The sequence below is a fragment of the Ascaphus truei genome, chromosome 20, assembly GCF_040206685.1.
Source record: "Ascaphus truei isolate aAscTru1 chromosome 20, aAscTru1.hap1, whole genome shotgun sequence".
NCBI classification, from domain to species: Eukaryota; Metazoa; Chordata; class Amphibia; order Anura; family Ascaphidae; genus Ascaphus; species Ascaphus truei.
In genome coordinates, this window is record NC_134502.1 from 32,209,865 (window position 1) to 32,224,864 (window position 15,000).

Below are 15,000 nucleotides of genomic sequence, written 5' to 3' on the forward strand. Positions count from 1 at the left end.
GGAGTAGTTATATGTGGAAATAGGAGGAGATGTTGGAAGCGGTAATATGGGGTAATAGGAGGAGTTTAAAAGCAGTAATATGGAACATAAGAAGTAGTTATAGGGAGCGGTTATATGGTTAATAGGAGGAGATATAGGGAGTGGTTATAAGAGTAATAGGAGGAGATATAGGGAGAGGTTATATGGGGTAATAGGAGGAGTTATATGGAGCAAATATGCGTTAAATGGATACAAATAGTCACAATGAATACTTCCATTTTATTTTACATTAAAATTCAATTTTATTTCACAATTTCAAATTGAACAATACGAACGTCCCACTAATTTGGGCCCTAAAAGATCTGCATCTCCAACCATCTCCACCAGATATATTTAGAGACGTCGCTGGCTTAACCCTTCCCCCCACCCCCTGAAGACCTTCCCGATTGAATGTAGACCCTTCATGGGGAAGTTGAGAAGAAAGAAGACTCAATTTTCACAGCAGGTGAACTTGACATCATTGAGGGCCGTGTCATCTCTGCCTCCTTGGTACTCCTCCACCCTGGTGCTGATGCCACAGATCCCTATGTTGCAGGACTGGCTCCACTCTCCGTATGACCCCCACAAGAGCCAAGATGATCCCTCTAGTATCAAGTCGTCTGAGCACTTAAACATGATGCTGTTGGCGGCAGTGTCGTCACCGTCCCCCTGAGGTGGACTTACTCCCAAGTTGAAAGCGATGAGGTTGCCGTTGGGACACCGCACAGGGGAGGTCCATGAGCCCCACCTGAGAGAGAAGAAGGAGGATGTGGTTAGTGGTAAGGAGGAAACTTCCTAGGTGCTTTTGCAGAGGAGACCTGCCCTGTAGGACGAGGCACAGAATTTTAGGGAAGATCTGACTAATTATCTATATAGTGGCATCGCCCCTGTCCTACGTCCTTCAGGGTAGCAAAGGGGATCTCTAATAGGGTGAGAGGAAAGGGGATCTCTAATAGGGTGAGAGTAAAGGGGATTTTTAATCTGTAAAGTGGTATCACCCCCTCCCTTAATCTCCTGGTGATACCCATCTCTATATATTTGAATACCTTGCTATCCTCCCAGCTGCCTTAATTTCCCTCCAAATACACCCCAACATTTTGCTGCCCTCGGAACTCCCTTATACACCCCTCCTTATACACCCCAAAATCCTGTCATCGTAATAAATGCTTGGCAAACCCTGCACATGTGAAGAAGAGACCTGTGAGGTTTGGCGAGCTCTGTACATGTGAAGAAGAGACCTGGGAGGTTTGGAAAGCTCTGTACATGTGAAGAAGAGACCTGGGAGGTTAGGAAAGCTCTGTACATATGAAGAAGAGACCTGTGTGGGTGTGCATGTCCTGTGAATGACTTACGCTCCTTCAGTAGACTGGATTGGAAATTCCCCATTGTTGATGCTGCTAAAACAGTACAGCCGTATCCCGTTCAGAGACGTATCATCACCAAACCACTGGTATTCTTCCAACTGTATCAGGAAGATCAGTTACAATGTATCCATCTCATATATAACTACTCATAACCCCTCAACCCATGAAACACGTAACTGTCATTAGGTCACTTTGCTCTTACGTGGGACTGACCCTTTAACCCATTAAACATGCCTCACTTTGCCCCTACGTGGGACTGACCCTTTAACCCATTAAACACGTCACTGACCTGACCATATAATTTACCTATGTTGCTTCTCAGATTAATCCCAATTGTGGGATATTAGAACGAGGGGCACTTTATGGGGTTTACAGGTAACACTTTTCATTAGGGAACAGACCTAAATGGGGTAAGAAGGCAGCAGTCGGGGCAGGACGGAGTTATGGGGCAATTCTTAGACTGCTTTGATTTCTGACTCAGGGACCCCCCCCCCCTTCTTCCCGACTTACAGGCCCTGGTATGGGGCATCGGATGTCAATAATTGAGATATAAGCCCCCCATATCTGGGCCAGAAACTCGGACCAACTGGGGGTGTTATAGTGAGGTTTGGGATTTAGGGGATAATGGGAAAGCAAACGGGATTTCTAATAGGGGGAGTAAGGGGGATTCTAATAGGGGGAGTAAGGGGGATTCTAATAGGGGAGTAAGGGGGATTGTAATAGGGGGAGTAACGGGGATTCTAATAGGGGGAGTAAGGGGGATTCTAATAGGGGGAGTAAGGGGTATTCTAATAGGGGGAGTAAGGGGGATTCTAATAGGGGGAGTAAGGGAGATTCTAATAGGGGAGTAAGGGGGATTCCTAATAGGGGGAGTAAGGGGGATTCTAATAGGGGGAGTAAGGGAGATTCTAATAGGGGGAGTAAGGGGGATTCTAATAGGGGGAATAAGGGGGATTCTAATAGGGGGAGTAAGGGAGATTCTAATAGGGGGAGTAAGGGGATTCTAAAAGGGGTGTAAGGGAGATTCTAATAGGGGGAGTAAGGGGGATTCTAATAGGGGGAGTAAGGGAGATTCTAATAGGGGGAGTAAGGGGGATATCTAATAGGGGGAGTAAGGGGGATTCTAATAGGGGAGTAAGGGGGATTCTAATAGGGAGAGTAAGGGGATATCTAATAGGGGGAGTAAGGGGGATTCTAATAGGGGGAGTAAGGGGGATTCTAATAGGGGAGTAAGGGGGATTCTAATAGGGGGAGTAAGGGGGATTCTAATAGGGGGAGTAAGGGGGATTCTAATAGGGGGAGTAAGGGGGATTCTAATAGGGGGAGTAAGGGGGATTCTAATAGGGGGAGTAAGGGAGATTCTAATAGGGGAGTAAGGGGGATTCCTAATAGGGGAAGTAAGGGGGATTCTAATAGGGGGAGTAAGGGAGATTCTAATAGGGAGAGTAAGGGGGATTCTAATAGGGGGAATAAGGGGGATTCTAATAGGGGGAGTAAGGGAGATTCTAATAGGGGGAGAAAGGGGATTCTAAAAGGGGTGTAAGGGAGATTCTAATAGGGGAGTAAGGGGGATTCTAATAGGGGGAGTAAGGGAGATTCTAATAGGGGAGTAAGGGGGATTCTAATAGGGAGAGTAAGGGGGATATCTAATAGGGGAGTAAGGGGGATTCTAATAGGGGAGTAAGGGGGGTATCTAATAGGGGGAGTAAGGGGGATTCTAATAGGGGGAGTAAGGGGGATACTAATAGGGGGAGTAAGGGGATTCTAATAGGGGGGAGTAAGGGGATTCTAATAGGGGGGAGTAAGGGGGATTCTAATAGGGGGAGTAAGGGGGATTCTAATAGGGGGAGTAAGGGGGATTCTGATAGGGGGGCGTAAGGGGGATTCTAATCGGGGGAGTAAAGGGGATTCTAATAGGGGGAGTAAGGGAGATTCTAATAGGGGGAGTAAGGGGGATTCTAATAGGGGGAGTAAGGGGATATCTAATAGGGTTGTAAGGGAGATTCTAATAGGGGGAGTAAGGGGGATACTAATAGGGGGAGTAAGGGGGATACTAATAGGGGGAGTAAGGGGATTCTAATAGGGGGGAGTAAGGGGATTCTAATAGGGGGGAGTAAGGGGGATTCTAATAGGGGGAGTAAGGGGGATTCTAATAGGGGGAGTAAGGGGGATTCTAATAGGGGGAGTAAGGGGGATATCTAATAGGGGAGTAAGGGAGATTCTAATAGGGGGAGTAAGGGGGATTCTAATAGGGGGAGTACGGGGGATTCTAATAGGGGGAGTAAGGGAGATTCTAATAGGGGTGTAAGGGAGATTCTAATAGGGAGATTAAGGGGGATTCTAATAGGGGTAGTAAGGGAGATTCTAATAGGGGTAGTAAGGGAGATTCTAATAGGGAGAGTAAGGGGGATTCTAATAGGGGTGTAAGGGGGATTCTAATAGGGGTGTAAGGGGGATTCTAATAGGGAGAGTAAGGGGGATTCTAATAGGGGTGTAAGGGGGATTCTAAAAGGGGGAGTAAGGGAGATTCTAATAGGGGTAGTAAGGGAGATTCTAATAGGGGGAGAAAGGGGGATTCTAATAGGGGGAGTAAGGGAGATTCTAATAGGGGGAGTAAGGAGGATATCTAATAGGGGAGTAAGGGGGATTCTAATAGGGAGAGTAAGGGGGATTCTAATAGGGAGAGTAAGGGGGATTCTAATAGGGGGAGTAAGGGGGATACTAATAGGGGGAGTAAGGGGGATTCTAATAGGGGGTGTAAGGGGGATTCTAATAGGGGGGAGTAAGGGGGATTCTAATAGGGGGAGTAAGGGGGATTCTAATAGGGAGAGTAAGGGGGATTCTAATAGGGGTAGTAAGGGAGATTCTAATAGGGGTAGTAAGGGAGATTCTAATAGGGAGAGAAAGGGGGATTCTAATAGGGGTAGTGTTAGGACCAGTATGTCAGGCCAGAGTCTGCACTCATGTTAAGCTTCCATTTTGTATGGTCATAACTAGTTAAGATTCTGTAGTCAGCCTTTTTGCTGAAATATAATTCATAAATGCACTCAGTTTCTCTGCTAAATTGCATTTTCTTTCTTCCTGGCCAGAATATTACTAGATACTTTTGTGTGGTCAATTTCCTGGTGTTTTAGTAGAATATAATAGAATGGTTCTCTGCAAGAAGCAAGGTAGTGAAAAAGTTGCTAAGACTCAAGGTCTCTTTTGATAACAGACAATGAATAAGCTATGTATTTAGACAATTGCTTGTATTGAAAAAAGACACGTCTCAAAAGTCACGCCACTAATATGTCCTGCCCCTAAATCACGCCTCTAATCAAAGCTACGCCCAAGACACACCTAGTATACGCCCAGGACACGCCTATGATACGCCTCTAACCAATATCTTTTTTTGTTCTGTATAAAAACCATTACCCTATGAGTAATAAATTGAGACAAAGGATTTGAAACCTGGCGTGCGTTACGTTTCATTTTGTTCGTCTCCCAGGCCTGAAAAGTTCACCGAAGACCGGAGATAACAGTTGCAGGGCGTGAAAAACTTCTCCGGGGGAGTCTGCTGCAAACGGGTGCAGATGGTGTAGTATCCAGTCACAAGGCTTCCGTGTACCTGGCAGGGGAAAGGTTCCTCTTGGTGCTGAAGCCAGGGGAGGAAATAACGGATTTTCCTTTTAGTTTTGGCGTCTAGAAGTGGGAAGTTCACAGAGGTTGTGAGTATATATGTAAATTTTTATATATGATGCTTCACCCCCTCTGGGAATTTAATAGACCTAAATTGTGACTGAAGAATTGGGATAGGCCCTTTTAAACAGAATTTTTGGTTAGAGTCCAGTAAATTCTGTGCACGACTGGACTGTTATCTCTGATCTAGCTGAACGACCATTGTATATTGTGTAAGTATAAATATTGCAATTATTTGTCATAATTAAGCTGTTTTTCTTTAAGCCACTAATGGGTGCTTGCATGAGTAAGAATGACTCTGGACGGAAGCCTAGGAATGTACAATTTTTAAATGCGAGTGTAAATCTGGTCTGATTCCTGAGGAATTTGTTGCTCAGACAGCTAGTCATTACCCGTTTTGTCGAATATGCAGAAGGTTGTTCTCGGCAGAATAATGGTGTCTGTTTTAATTGTGGTGGTTTTGGTCATTGGCAGAGTGTGTGCCCATATCAGAGTCAGAAGCAGGGAAGTGCTGCTTTGCCCATGGGGGCTCAGAGTGAAAGTCTCTGTAAAAAAAAACAAAAAAAAAAACCCCGCTACTTTATGTAGAGTTTCTTTGTAACCCTGATGAATTTTCTCCTGAATGATTTCTTGTGTGAGACACTGTATGGTCATGCTTATTAACATCTGTACAAAAAATATGAATATTAGTTGCTCATGATGAAATCTAAATTTTAAAAGGTTTTAAAAAGGTGTACACCGAATAAGGGAGAAATACCTCACAACGGAAGGGGAGTATATTCAGCTCGGTCCCTGATTATAGTTTGAAAGGTTTATTCGTCCTGGCCAGGCGGATACTTTTTAAACCGGACACATTTCTTTTCGTGTGTGGTATTTCTATCTTAATAAAAGGAGGGGCACAGCCTCTCCCTTACAGTTTAAAGAATGCGAAGCATTCACATTAAAATTAACTAGCTCTGTGCTTAAGCAGTTTATTCATGAGTAAAATGGTAACGTAGAACTGTCTTCTTTTCCGTAAAGCAGTAAGATAACACATTTCAATTTTATTTCTACAGGATTAAGATATGTCTGGTTTGTTTTTGTTTAAAATGCTGGTAAGAGCTCACAAGCACTGTTTGAATTAATATATTGTATTATATATGTATATAACGCCATTAATGTACATAGCGCTTCAAAAGGAGGGTGTCCGTGGTGGCAGATGCTGCGGGGAGGTTGAGTGGTGTGAGCGGAGTGTGGTGATATATGTCTTTAGAAGCATGGAGGTCAGTTATTTTAGCGAGAATTGTCTCCTTTAAATAAGCAGTGTAGAAGCCATACAAGACAGGTAGGGTCAAGCTTGCTGTTTATTTAGTCATGGTATAACTGTTGCATGTTTGAAGATATTTTGTTTAGCTTAAAAGAGGGCATAGTTAAAACGGGATAGCAATTGTATTGATGGAAGTTTGCAGGAATATGAGATTTCTTTTATAAGGCATTCAGGTGAATGAGTGGAAGAATATGGCATGCTCTTGTAGGCATAGACTTGGGGGCCTATGCAGAGAGCAGCGAATTTTAAAATTGGCGAATTTATTAAAAAGTAGCTTTTTTGGAGAGTTTTAATCTCCATATGCAGAAAAGTGCGAATTCTGCTATGTTTAACATGGATGCGTGTGGCGAGTTTAAATTGGCGAGATGCGCGCTTCAGAAATGTGTTAAAACAAATTCGCGCCTTTTTTTTTCCCTTTGCAATGGCCGCGAGCGGCAGTTTTTTCTGGCGAGGCACAACGGAGACAATCGCGCCATTTTATTGGCGCGAACAGCCGCTAGATGCCGTTCGCGCCTCTCTGCATACGGATATTTTTAAAACTGGCGAGATTGAGGTTCTCGCCAGCCGCGAGGCGAGTTTTACAAATAGAAAAGAAAAATTGGCGCGTTTTTCGGAACTCGCCATTTTCTGCTGCTTTCTGCGCGATTTTCTCCAAAAAATGGCGAATTTCGAAATAGCGCTGCTCTCTGCATAGGCCCCTAGGTGTTTATAAGCAATTTGAAATATTCCCGTTATTTAATTTTTGAAAGACCATACAAAATGCAGTTTTAGGACATCGTGGAAAACTTCATATTTAACATTAAAACTAATGTTAGAATCCCCTGCGTGAGGATTAATCCAGCAGTTAATATGAATTAGACAGCGAAACCCGTTATCTGTACTGTGAAATTTCTGGCTGTTTTCCCAGAAAAAAAAAAAAGGCGCTTTGAAAATTATTATTTTTTCTTTTTAAAGTCAGAGTGTCTTTTAAAGTTAATACTGGCCGTGTGCTCAGCACTTTGCAAAGAGTTCAACATTATTTGTCTATTTTAAAAGGAAATCTTTTGCTCAGGATTTCAGGATTTTTCTTATATTGTAAATGCCACAGTTGTTAAAAGACCTACTGCAGGCTTTTTCTTTTAACACAAGCAGTAAATAATTTTGTAGTCACAACACATACAAATCTATTTACCAGTTTATTTTGCTATATATCAAAGCAACCTGTTTTCATAACAATTTTTGTATTTTTGTATTTTTGTTCACATAGATAGATAATATATGAACAAAAGAGGGGAGATACATACATAGGTTATTGAATGTCTTTCTGAAATCCCTATAGAGGGTCAAGAAATTGATATGTTGTAAATGATACACAATGCACAGCAGGTTCAGAATTTATTATAGCAATGTTAACTCCAAGAGTTGACAGGCCCCTGGTAAATAATAATAATAATACCTTTGCAGATGTCACAGCAAAGCAGGTAGCAAGCCGTCCCTATGTTGAGGGATATATAATATCTGCCAAATTTATCATTTTGTAACCATTTATTTGTTTTTGGGTATGTCCTGGAAATAGAGTTAAAGGACAGGGGATATATTATTGCAAGTGTAATTGCATAAGTGAACAGGGTATATATTATATACAGGGCATTTCACATTTTTTTTTAGCAGAATAGTTACAGTGGAGTGTTTGAAGTGAAAGCCAGGAGTGACTGTGGGTGTGGGACAATAGCCATGAGTGCAGGCTGTTGGGATGCTTGACTTGTGGGGCGAGTTTTAAGGTTAGTTAGTATTAAATGACTAAAAGGTTGACACCATTTGCATCAGAAAAAATGGCAGATGGCAGTTAGGTATGAATGAGAGTAAGTGTGTATTGGGAGAAGAGAGATTGATTTCTAATTTGAGACAGTGTTTTTGTCCCCATTTTTGTAGATTGGGACAACTCTAGCAGTTTTCCAGGTCTTAGGGATATGGCCTGCAGACAGGATAGAGTTGATTATGGAAGCAATTGGTTTGGCAAAGGCTGAGGTACCAAGTTTTAGGAACTTGGATTGTAGCAAAGTCAAGTCCATATTGGTTGCTTAATTTAAAATTTGAGGAGCGTTAATAGGGAATATCTCTGTTTAATATTGCGGATGCTAATAATAGTAGTAACCCTATTAATACAAGAATTTATTTCTAGGTATAAATTCTCTCCCTATAAGACACTTATGGGATGAGTTATGACCATCAGTAGTTCAAAGTAACGAATTAAGGACTATGTTATTGGTAATAAAACAATTAATAAGTATTGCATGCAACTAATATATATTTTTGAGTCTTTCTAGGCACAGGTTAAAGCTGAAAGTGCACCTACGCATGACGGGTTAATGGTCAAGCATTTTCTACGCAAGCACGCTCTTCATCCCAGATGAAAAGGCCATTTAAATACTACTCATCACCAGCATTGCAGTAAAAATTGCTTATCATCATGGATACACATCACGCACGTCAAAATAGTGCCAGCCTAAGCACAAACAGCTAATAAAGACAAAGACACAGCGCCTGCAAATAAGTGTTTTGATGGACACAATACTCTCTGACCACTAATCAAGGGAGAAAGGTTATAGGCAAAAATGTCCAGGCCTCAACACACGAACTTTGAACTTTTTATTTTTACAGGTTTTTATTATTTTTCAGTTACAATGTATGCTCCATTATGTTTGTGTACGTGGCGTCCCATAAGGATGACAAAATAGTATAAGGTATTATTTGTTTAACTTTGTTTATTTTGTTTGGATTTCTAGGTTAATAGAATCTCCCTGCAGAATGATATCCCGGTGGGAGAATGCTTTATCAGTCAAACACACGGTTATGTTAATTGCTCACAGGTAGAGTAAGAAACAGAAGAAATGAACCCAATACACAAGTGCTAAAAAGTAGTCTATGGGAAGAATAAGTTTCAAGGAATTTATTCCCAAATGTAGGAGTTGGGTTACTGTATGACAGGTTTACAGGGATATCCTAAATCATACAGCCACAGACATTTACTCACTTAACCAAGAATAGGTTTAGTTTAAATTAATGACCCCGCAGAATAAAAATAGCTCTAGACTATATTTTAGCCTCAAAAGGAGGGGCATGTATGCGCCCTAGTTAAAGCGCAATGTTGTGTATTTATCCAGGATTTAGGGACCATGGGGACTTGGTGGTTGGATTGATTTGCTTTGAGCGAAGCTAGCGAATGTTTTTGTATGTGTGTGTTTGTCCTACTCATTGCTCTCTATGTATTAAGTACAGCAAAACTCTGATCCAGAAGTGCGTTGCAACCCCCACCGACGCTATGCCTCTCTGCGGTGATGATGTCGCCAGTCCCCCAGAAGAAGAGACCAAAGAAGAAATCAACTGGGCTGATATAATGGCCGGAAAAGAAAGGAATGAAGTTATGCACAACTTGGACATCTTGGTCCATCAGGACTATGAAATGGTTAACTGTTCTGTTCTTTAAATAGACTGTCTCTTAAGGATATGGGGGACTGAGAAGACTGGATATGAGGAAGGTGGGAGGTCACAAAGGGACGTGAGTCAACCACAAGGAAAGGATCACGTCAGCCATTGTGACCATAGCAGCCATCTTGGTCCGTTTTGCCATTCTGACTAAATGCAGTATGAAAGATGTATGCAAGAAGAATGTTTGTGCAGTCGCTCTTAGCAGAAATTAGCCCCCACCAATTCTCACAAATAGCTGACCCTTAGATTATGTGACATATTGAGATGTAAGCCATTTTCTAATCTATAGAAATATTTAATGATATATATATATATATATATCTATTGGTTGTGTGGCATGTGGGCCACTAAGATTGTACCCTGCAATCACACTGCCCTTTGTTATCTGGGATTCATCCTTCCCACTTTCTCGGAGAATTAGGTATGAAAATTCTCTATGGTTTTATTGTAGTGATTAGTATAATCGCAGCAATTTTTGTTATTTTTCACTGTGCTAAGTGTGCAATGCTTTCATTTGTTTCAAGGAAACCTTCAGTTTCATCTCACGCCATGTATGCAACTAATAATTCATATGTGGCCATGAACAGAGTCTATGATACTATTGGTCCCCATAAGGCCATAGTCATAGAGAAGTGTACCTAGTAAGGGTATTTGTTCTTTTAGAGAACAAAAAGGAGGGATTGTTAGGACCAGTATGTCAGGCCAGAGTCTGCACTCATGTTAAGCTTCCATTTTGTATGGTCATAACTAGTTAAGATTCTGTAGTCAGCCTTTTTGCTGAAATATAATTCATAAATGCACTCAGTTTCTCTGCTAAATTGCATTTTCTTTCTTCCTGGCCAGAATATTACTAGATACTTTTGTGTGGTCAATTTCCTGGTGTTTTAGTAGAATATAATAGAATGGTTCTCTGCAAGAAGCAAGGTAGTGAAAAAGTTGCTAAGACTCAAGGTCTCTTTTGATAACAGACAATGAATAAGCTATGTATTTAGACAATTGCTTGTATTGAAAAAAGACACGTCTCAAAAGTCACGCCACTAATATGTCCTGCCCCTAAATCACGCCTCTAATCAAAGCTACGCCCAAGACACACCTAGTATACGCCCAGGACACGCCTATGATACGCCTCTAACCAATATCTTTTTTTGTTCTGTATAAAAACCATTACCCTATGAGTAATAAATTGAGACAAAGGATTTGAAACCTGGCGTGCGTTACGTTTCATTTTGTTCGTCTCCCAGGCCTGAAAAGTTCACCGAAGACCGGAGATAACAGTTGCAGGGCGTAAAAAACTTCTCCGGGGGAGTCTGCTGCAAACGGGTGCAGATGGTGTAGTATCCAGTCACAAGGCTTCAGTGTACCTGGCAGGGGAAAGGATTCCTCTCGGTGCTGAAGCCAGGGGAGGAAATAACGGATTTTCCTTTCAGGTAGTAAGGGAGATTCTAATAGGGGTGTAAGGGGGATTCTAATAGGGAGAGTAAGGGGGATTCTAATAGGGGGAGTAAGGGGATACTAATAGGGGGAGTAAGGGGGATTCTAATAGGGGGAGTAAGGGGGATTCTAATAGGGGGGAGTAAGAGGGATTCTAATAGGGGGAGTAAGGGGGATTCTAATAGGGGGAGTAAGGGAGATTCTAATAGGGGGAGTAATGGGGATTCTAATAGGGGGAGTAAGGGGGATTCTAATAGGAGAGTGAGGGGGATTCTAATAGGGGGAGTAAGGGGGATTCTAATAGGGGGAGTAAGGGGGATTCTAATAGGGGAGTAAGGGGGATATCTAATAGGGGGAGTAAGGGGGATTCTAATAGGGGGAGTAAGGGGATATAACGTAGTGGGAGACTGAAGAGGATTTTTTATAGGGTAGAATAAGTGGGATGATTAATAGAGGGAATAAGGGGGTTAGGATTGGGGAGGATAAGTGAGATTTCTAATAGGGGGGAGCGATAAAGGAATTCTATCAGGGGGATAGTACAGGGGGGTGGGGGGGTTATCTATATAGGTAAAACAATGGCCATTACTGATAGTTAGAGCAAAAGGATTTATATTAGGGAATGTAAGGCGATTTCTCATAGGGAAAAGTGCGAGGGAGAGAAAAGTGAGGTTAAAAAGTGAATTTGAAATAAGGGAATTAAAGGGGATTGTAATATTTCCTATATATAGGTGGCTATGCACTAAGCAGTGATAACTGCTTTTAAGTCCGATAAATGACTTTTAAGTCCGATACTGCCTACGGCGCGATTCACTAAGCAATGATAACAGCGCTTTATCGGCAAACGCACAGTTTTTTGCCAGTTTACTAAGCAGTGATACGTGAATCCTACTTTAAAAGCGCGCCAAAACGAAACGGAGACAGTCAGAAAGCATTGTTTACCTTTTTTTCAGCACACCGTTAATACAACAGGCCAGTGGGTGTTCCCGTGTGATCCCCTCGGGTTTCTGGGGGTCCACAATGGCCTGCGGTACCAATTGTGTGCCCCCCCCCAAAAAAAACAATATTTTTAAATAACCCCCCTACCCACCCAGGAGGCCTAACCACCCTCCCCAGGCAACTACCCTTCACCCATTCATTGGTACAGTGGGTACATCATGCTCATATAATACGGGCATGATTTATTTACCACTATAGCAAGAAATTGTGAAGGAATAAAAAAACAGGCCAAAATAAAACACCTTACATTGCAAAATAAAACACATCAAATGGCTAACTAAATGCATAACAACAGCCAATAAAACAATTGAATGGCACAGTGGGTACATCATGCCCATATAATATGGGCATCATTTAACACTATGCCAGTCAATGGTCAACTTATTGGGTGCATCGTCCCCATCACACAGGGGGGCTATGCACAAAGCAGTGATACTGTAAGGGGTTTTAAGTGAGATAAATGCCTTATGGTGCAAAATTGCGTGCAGCGCGATTCACAAAGCAGTGATAACACTGCAGTATCGCACTTATAAGGCTTTTTATCACCAAAACACAGTCATTGATAAAAAATCTGCGCCATAAATTGCGCCATAATGGCATTTATCTCACTTAAAAACACTTACTGTATCACTGCTTTGTGCACAGCCCCCATAGTGTCTAATATGGACAATGAAAGGGGGTTATCTAATATGTGGGGAGGGAGTATCGGCTACTTCTAAATACAGAGAGTAAAAAGTATAAATCACAGTTATAAAGGAGATTTTTGCCGTAATTAGCTGGCCTCTGAAGTAGTCCTGGCATAAGATAAAATATTTGACTGCGCCTGCAAAGTTAGATTGTAAGTTCTGCGGGACAATTTAAATATTGTGCCATCAAAATCCCAAATACAGAAGCACATACATTGACATGCAAGAAATAATATTATTATTACTGTATATATTTATCTCACCTTGAGAGAGAATCCTCTGGCACGGGAACCGAAGGGGCAAATTTCAACTGGCCCCCATTCACCCAATTCACCACCGTTGGAAACACTGATGACATATTTAGAGTTCCCGTGTCCTACTGAGAAGAGAGAGAGGAGGAGGAGGGATGAGACCGCCTGGAACATCATGGTGGGGTCTTGAGGAACTCAACTGGAGATGTCAAGAGATGTCAACGGTGAGAAAAACTTCGGCAATGTAATAATCGGGGATCAGGTTTGCAGTTCAAATCAGCAATCTTTATTTCTTCAATCAGCTCAGCGATTCGGCAAGGATACAACATACAAAATACTTCTATTCAAGGTGGCATGTATCTGAGAAGGCAGTGGCGTATCCTGCGACAGCTACGTTTTATACCCTTAGATCGAAGAGAAATACATCACTGTCTCAGCGAACTCGCTTTTGCCAACTAAATGACGTACTTGTTTACATACTTGTTTTTCTGTTGTTACCATCACGTACCTTATCTCAGGAACATTAGGAACTTACAAAAACAAGTCTTATCACTAAAATGGGCATCATACATCTTGGTTTCAAGTTGCCCCTGATACCAATAACATTGCATTCTATTAGTTTCACACTGACCACAAGATTCCTTAAAACATCTTAACCTATTGAGTACCGAATACTTATATATATATATATCAACATTTTAATTTATGGTGGGTGAAAATAGCAACAAGAAACCTCCACCATATAGCATATAGCAAATTAAAAGATCACTTCTGAGCACATTCACGTCTTAGACAGGTCTGCAACCCTGCCTCTCACCATTATCACCTAGCGTACAGTGCTTCCACTACAGCAAGGGATTCTGGGAAATAGCATGCAAATGAGCAAACTGTGTCACCTTTTGCCTGAAAACCATTTTTCATTTAAAAATTATAAAATAATAATTATTTTATTTTTATGTTTAATTTATAAATTATCATTTTATTTTTTATTTATTTTATAAATTATACCATATCATACAGGAATCGAACCCAGGATGTTAGTACCAATTCTCTACCTCTACGCTACAGTGCAGTCCATTGCATTGCAATGTGCTCTAGAGGTTAAGTATATTTATAGAGTCTGTTTTGCCACATCACGCCTGTTGTGTAGAGGTAGAGAATTGGTACTAGTATATGAAAGCTCCTGGGTTCGATTCCTGCATGTGTATTATATAAAATGTGTTAATGTTCAATTCCCACATGGGTGTATGTGTCCGTTAGCAATAAAGCATTGAATTGTATGTTTTTAAAAAAAAAAACCTCCTCTGCGCGCGAAACTCTACGTAAGTGTGGCACGTGGACACAGCCATATGAAGCAGAGAGGAGAGAGCTGTAGATGCCGGTAAGTCCTCGCGTGGCAACATTTTATAAGGCGATCCCGGTTATAACGCGGTCTCATTCTGTGGACCCCTGTTTCAGGTGAGTAACACAAATCGAGCAGAGTGGTATTAATATTCTCAGATAAGAACTTCTACACCTCCTGGAATACTCGGCTAACAGTCTAGTCAGACAAAGTAAATCTGTAAGAGAAACCTGTGTCAGGTATACCTTAATGTATATTAACCAGATGGAATGTGGTAAAGCACACTGTGGTGTGCTGACCGGCATCGATTGGGGATACTGGGGTAAAGTAACAAATCAGCCAGCTGCGGGGGAACAGTTAGGTGGGACTTCCAGTTGTGGAGTACACCACCTGTGCGTGTACAGGACCAGAATATGATGTGGTGTTGGTCACTGAAACAACTGTACCATGCTGGCTGAGC

The 15,000-nt window shown here is 41.7% G+C and overlaps 1 protein-coding gene across 1 annotated transcript; it reads right to left on the bottom strand.

Moving 5' to 3' along the window:
* Positions 1–256: 256 nt before the first annotated feature.
* LOC142470873 (vitelline membrane outer layer protein 1-like) lies at positions 257–13,449 on the bottom strand. The gene is made up of 3 exons (XM_075577674.1): positions 13,211–13,449; positions 1,371–1,480; positions 257–766 (listed from the first exon to the last, which is right to left on the bottom strand). The coding sequence occupies exons 1-3, from the start codon at positions 13,373–13,375 to the stop codon at positions 469–471; spliced, it is 573 nt and encodes a 190-aa protein (XP_075433789.1). The 5' UTR covers positions 13,376–13,449; the 3' UTR covers positions 257–468.
* Positions 13,450–15,000: the final 1,551 nt, after the last annotated feature.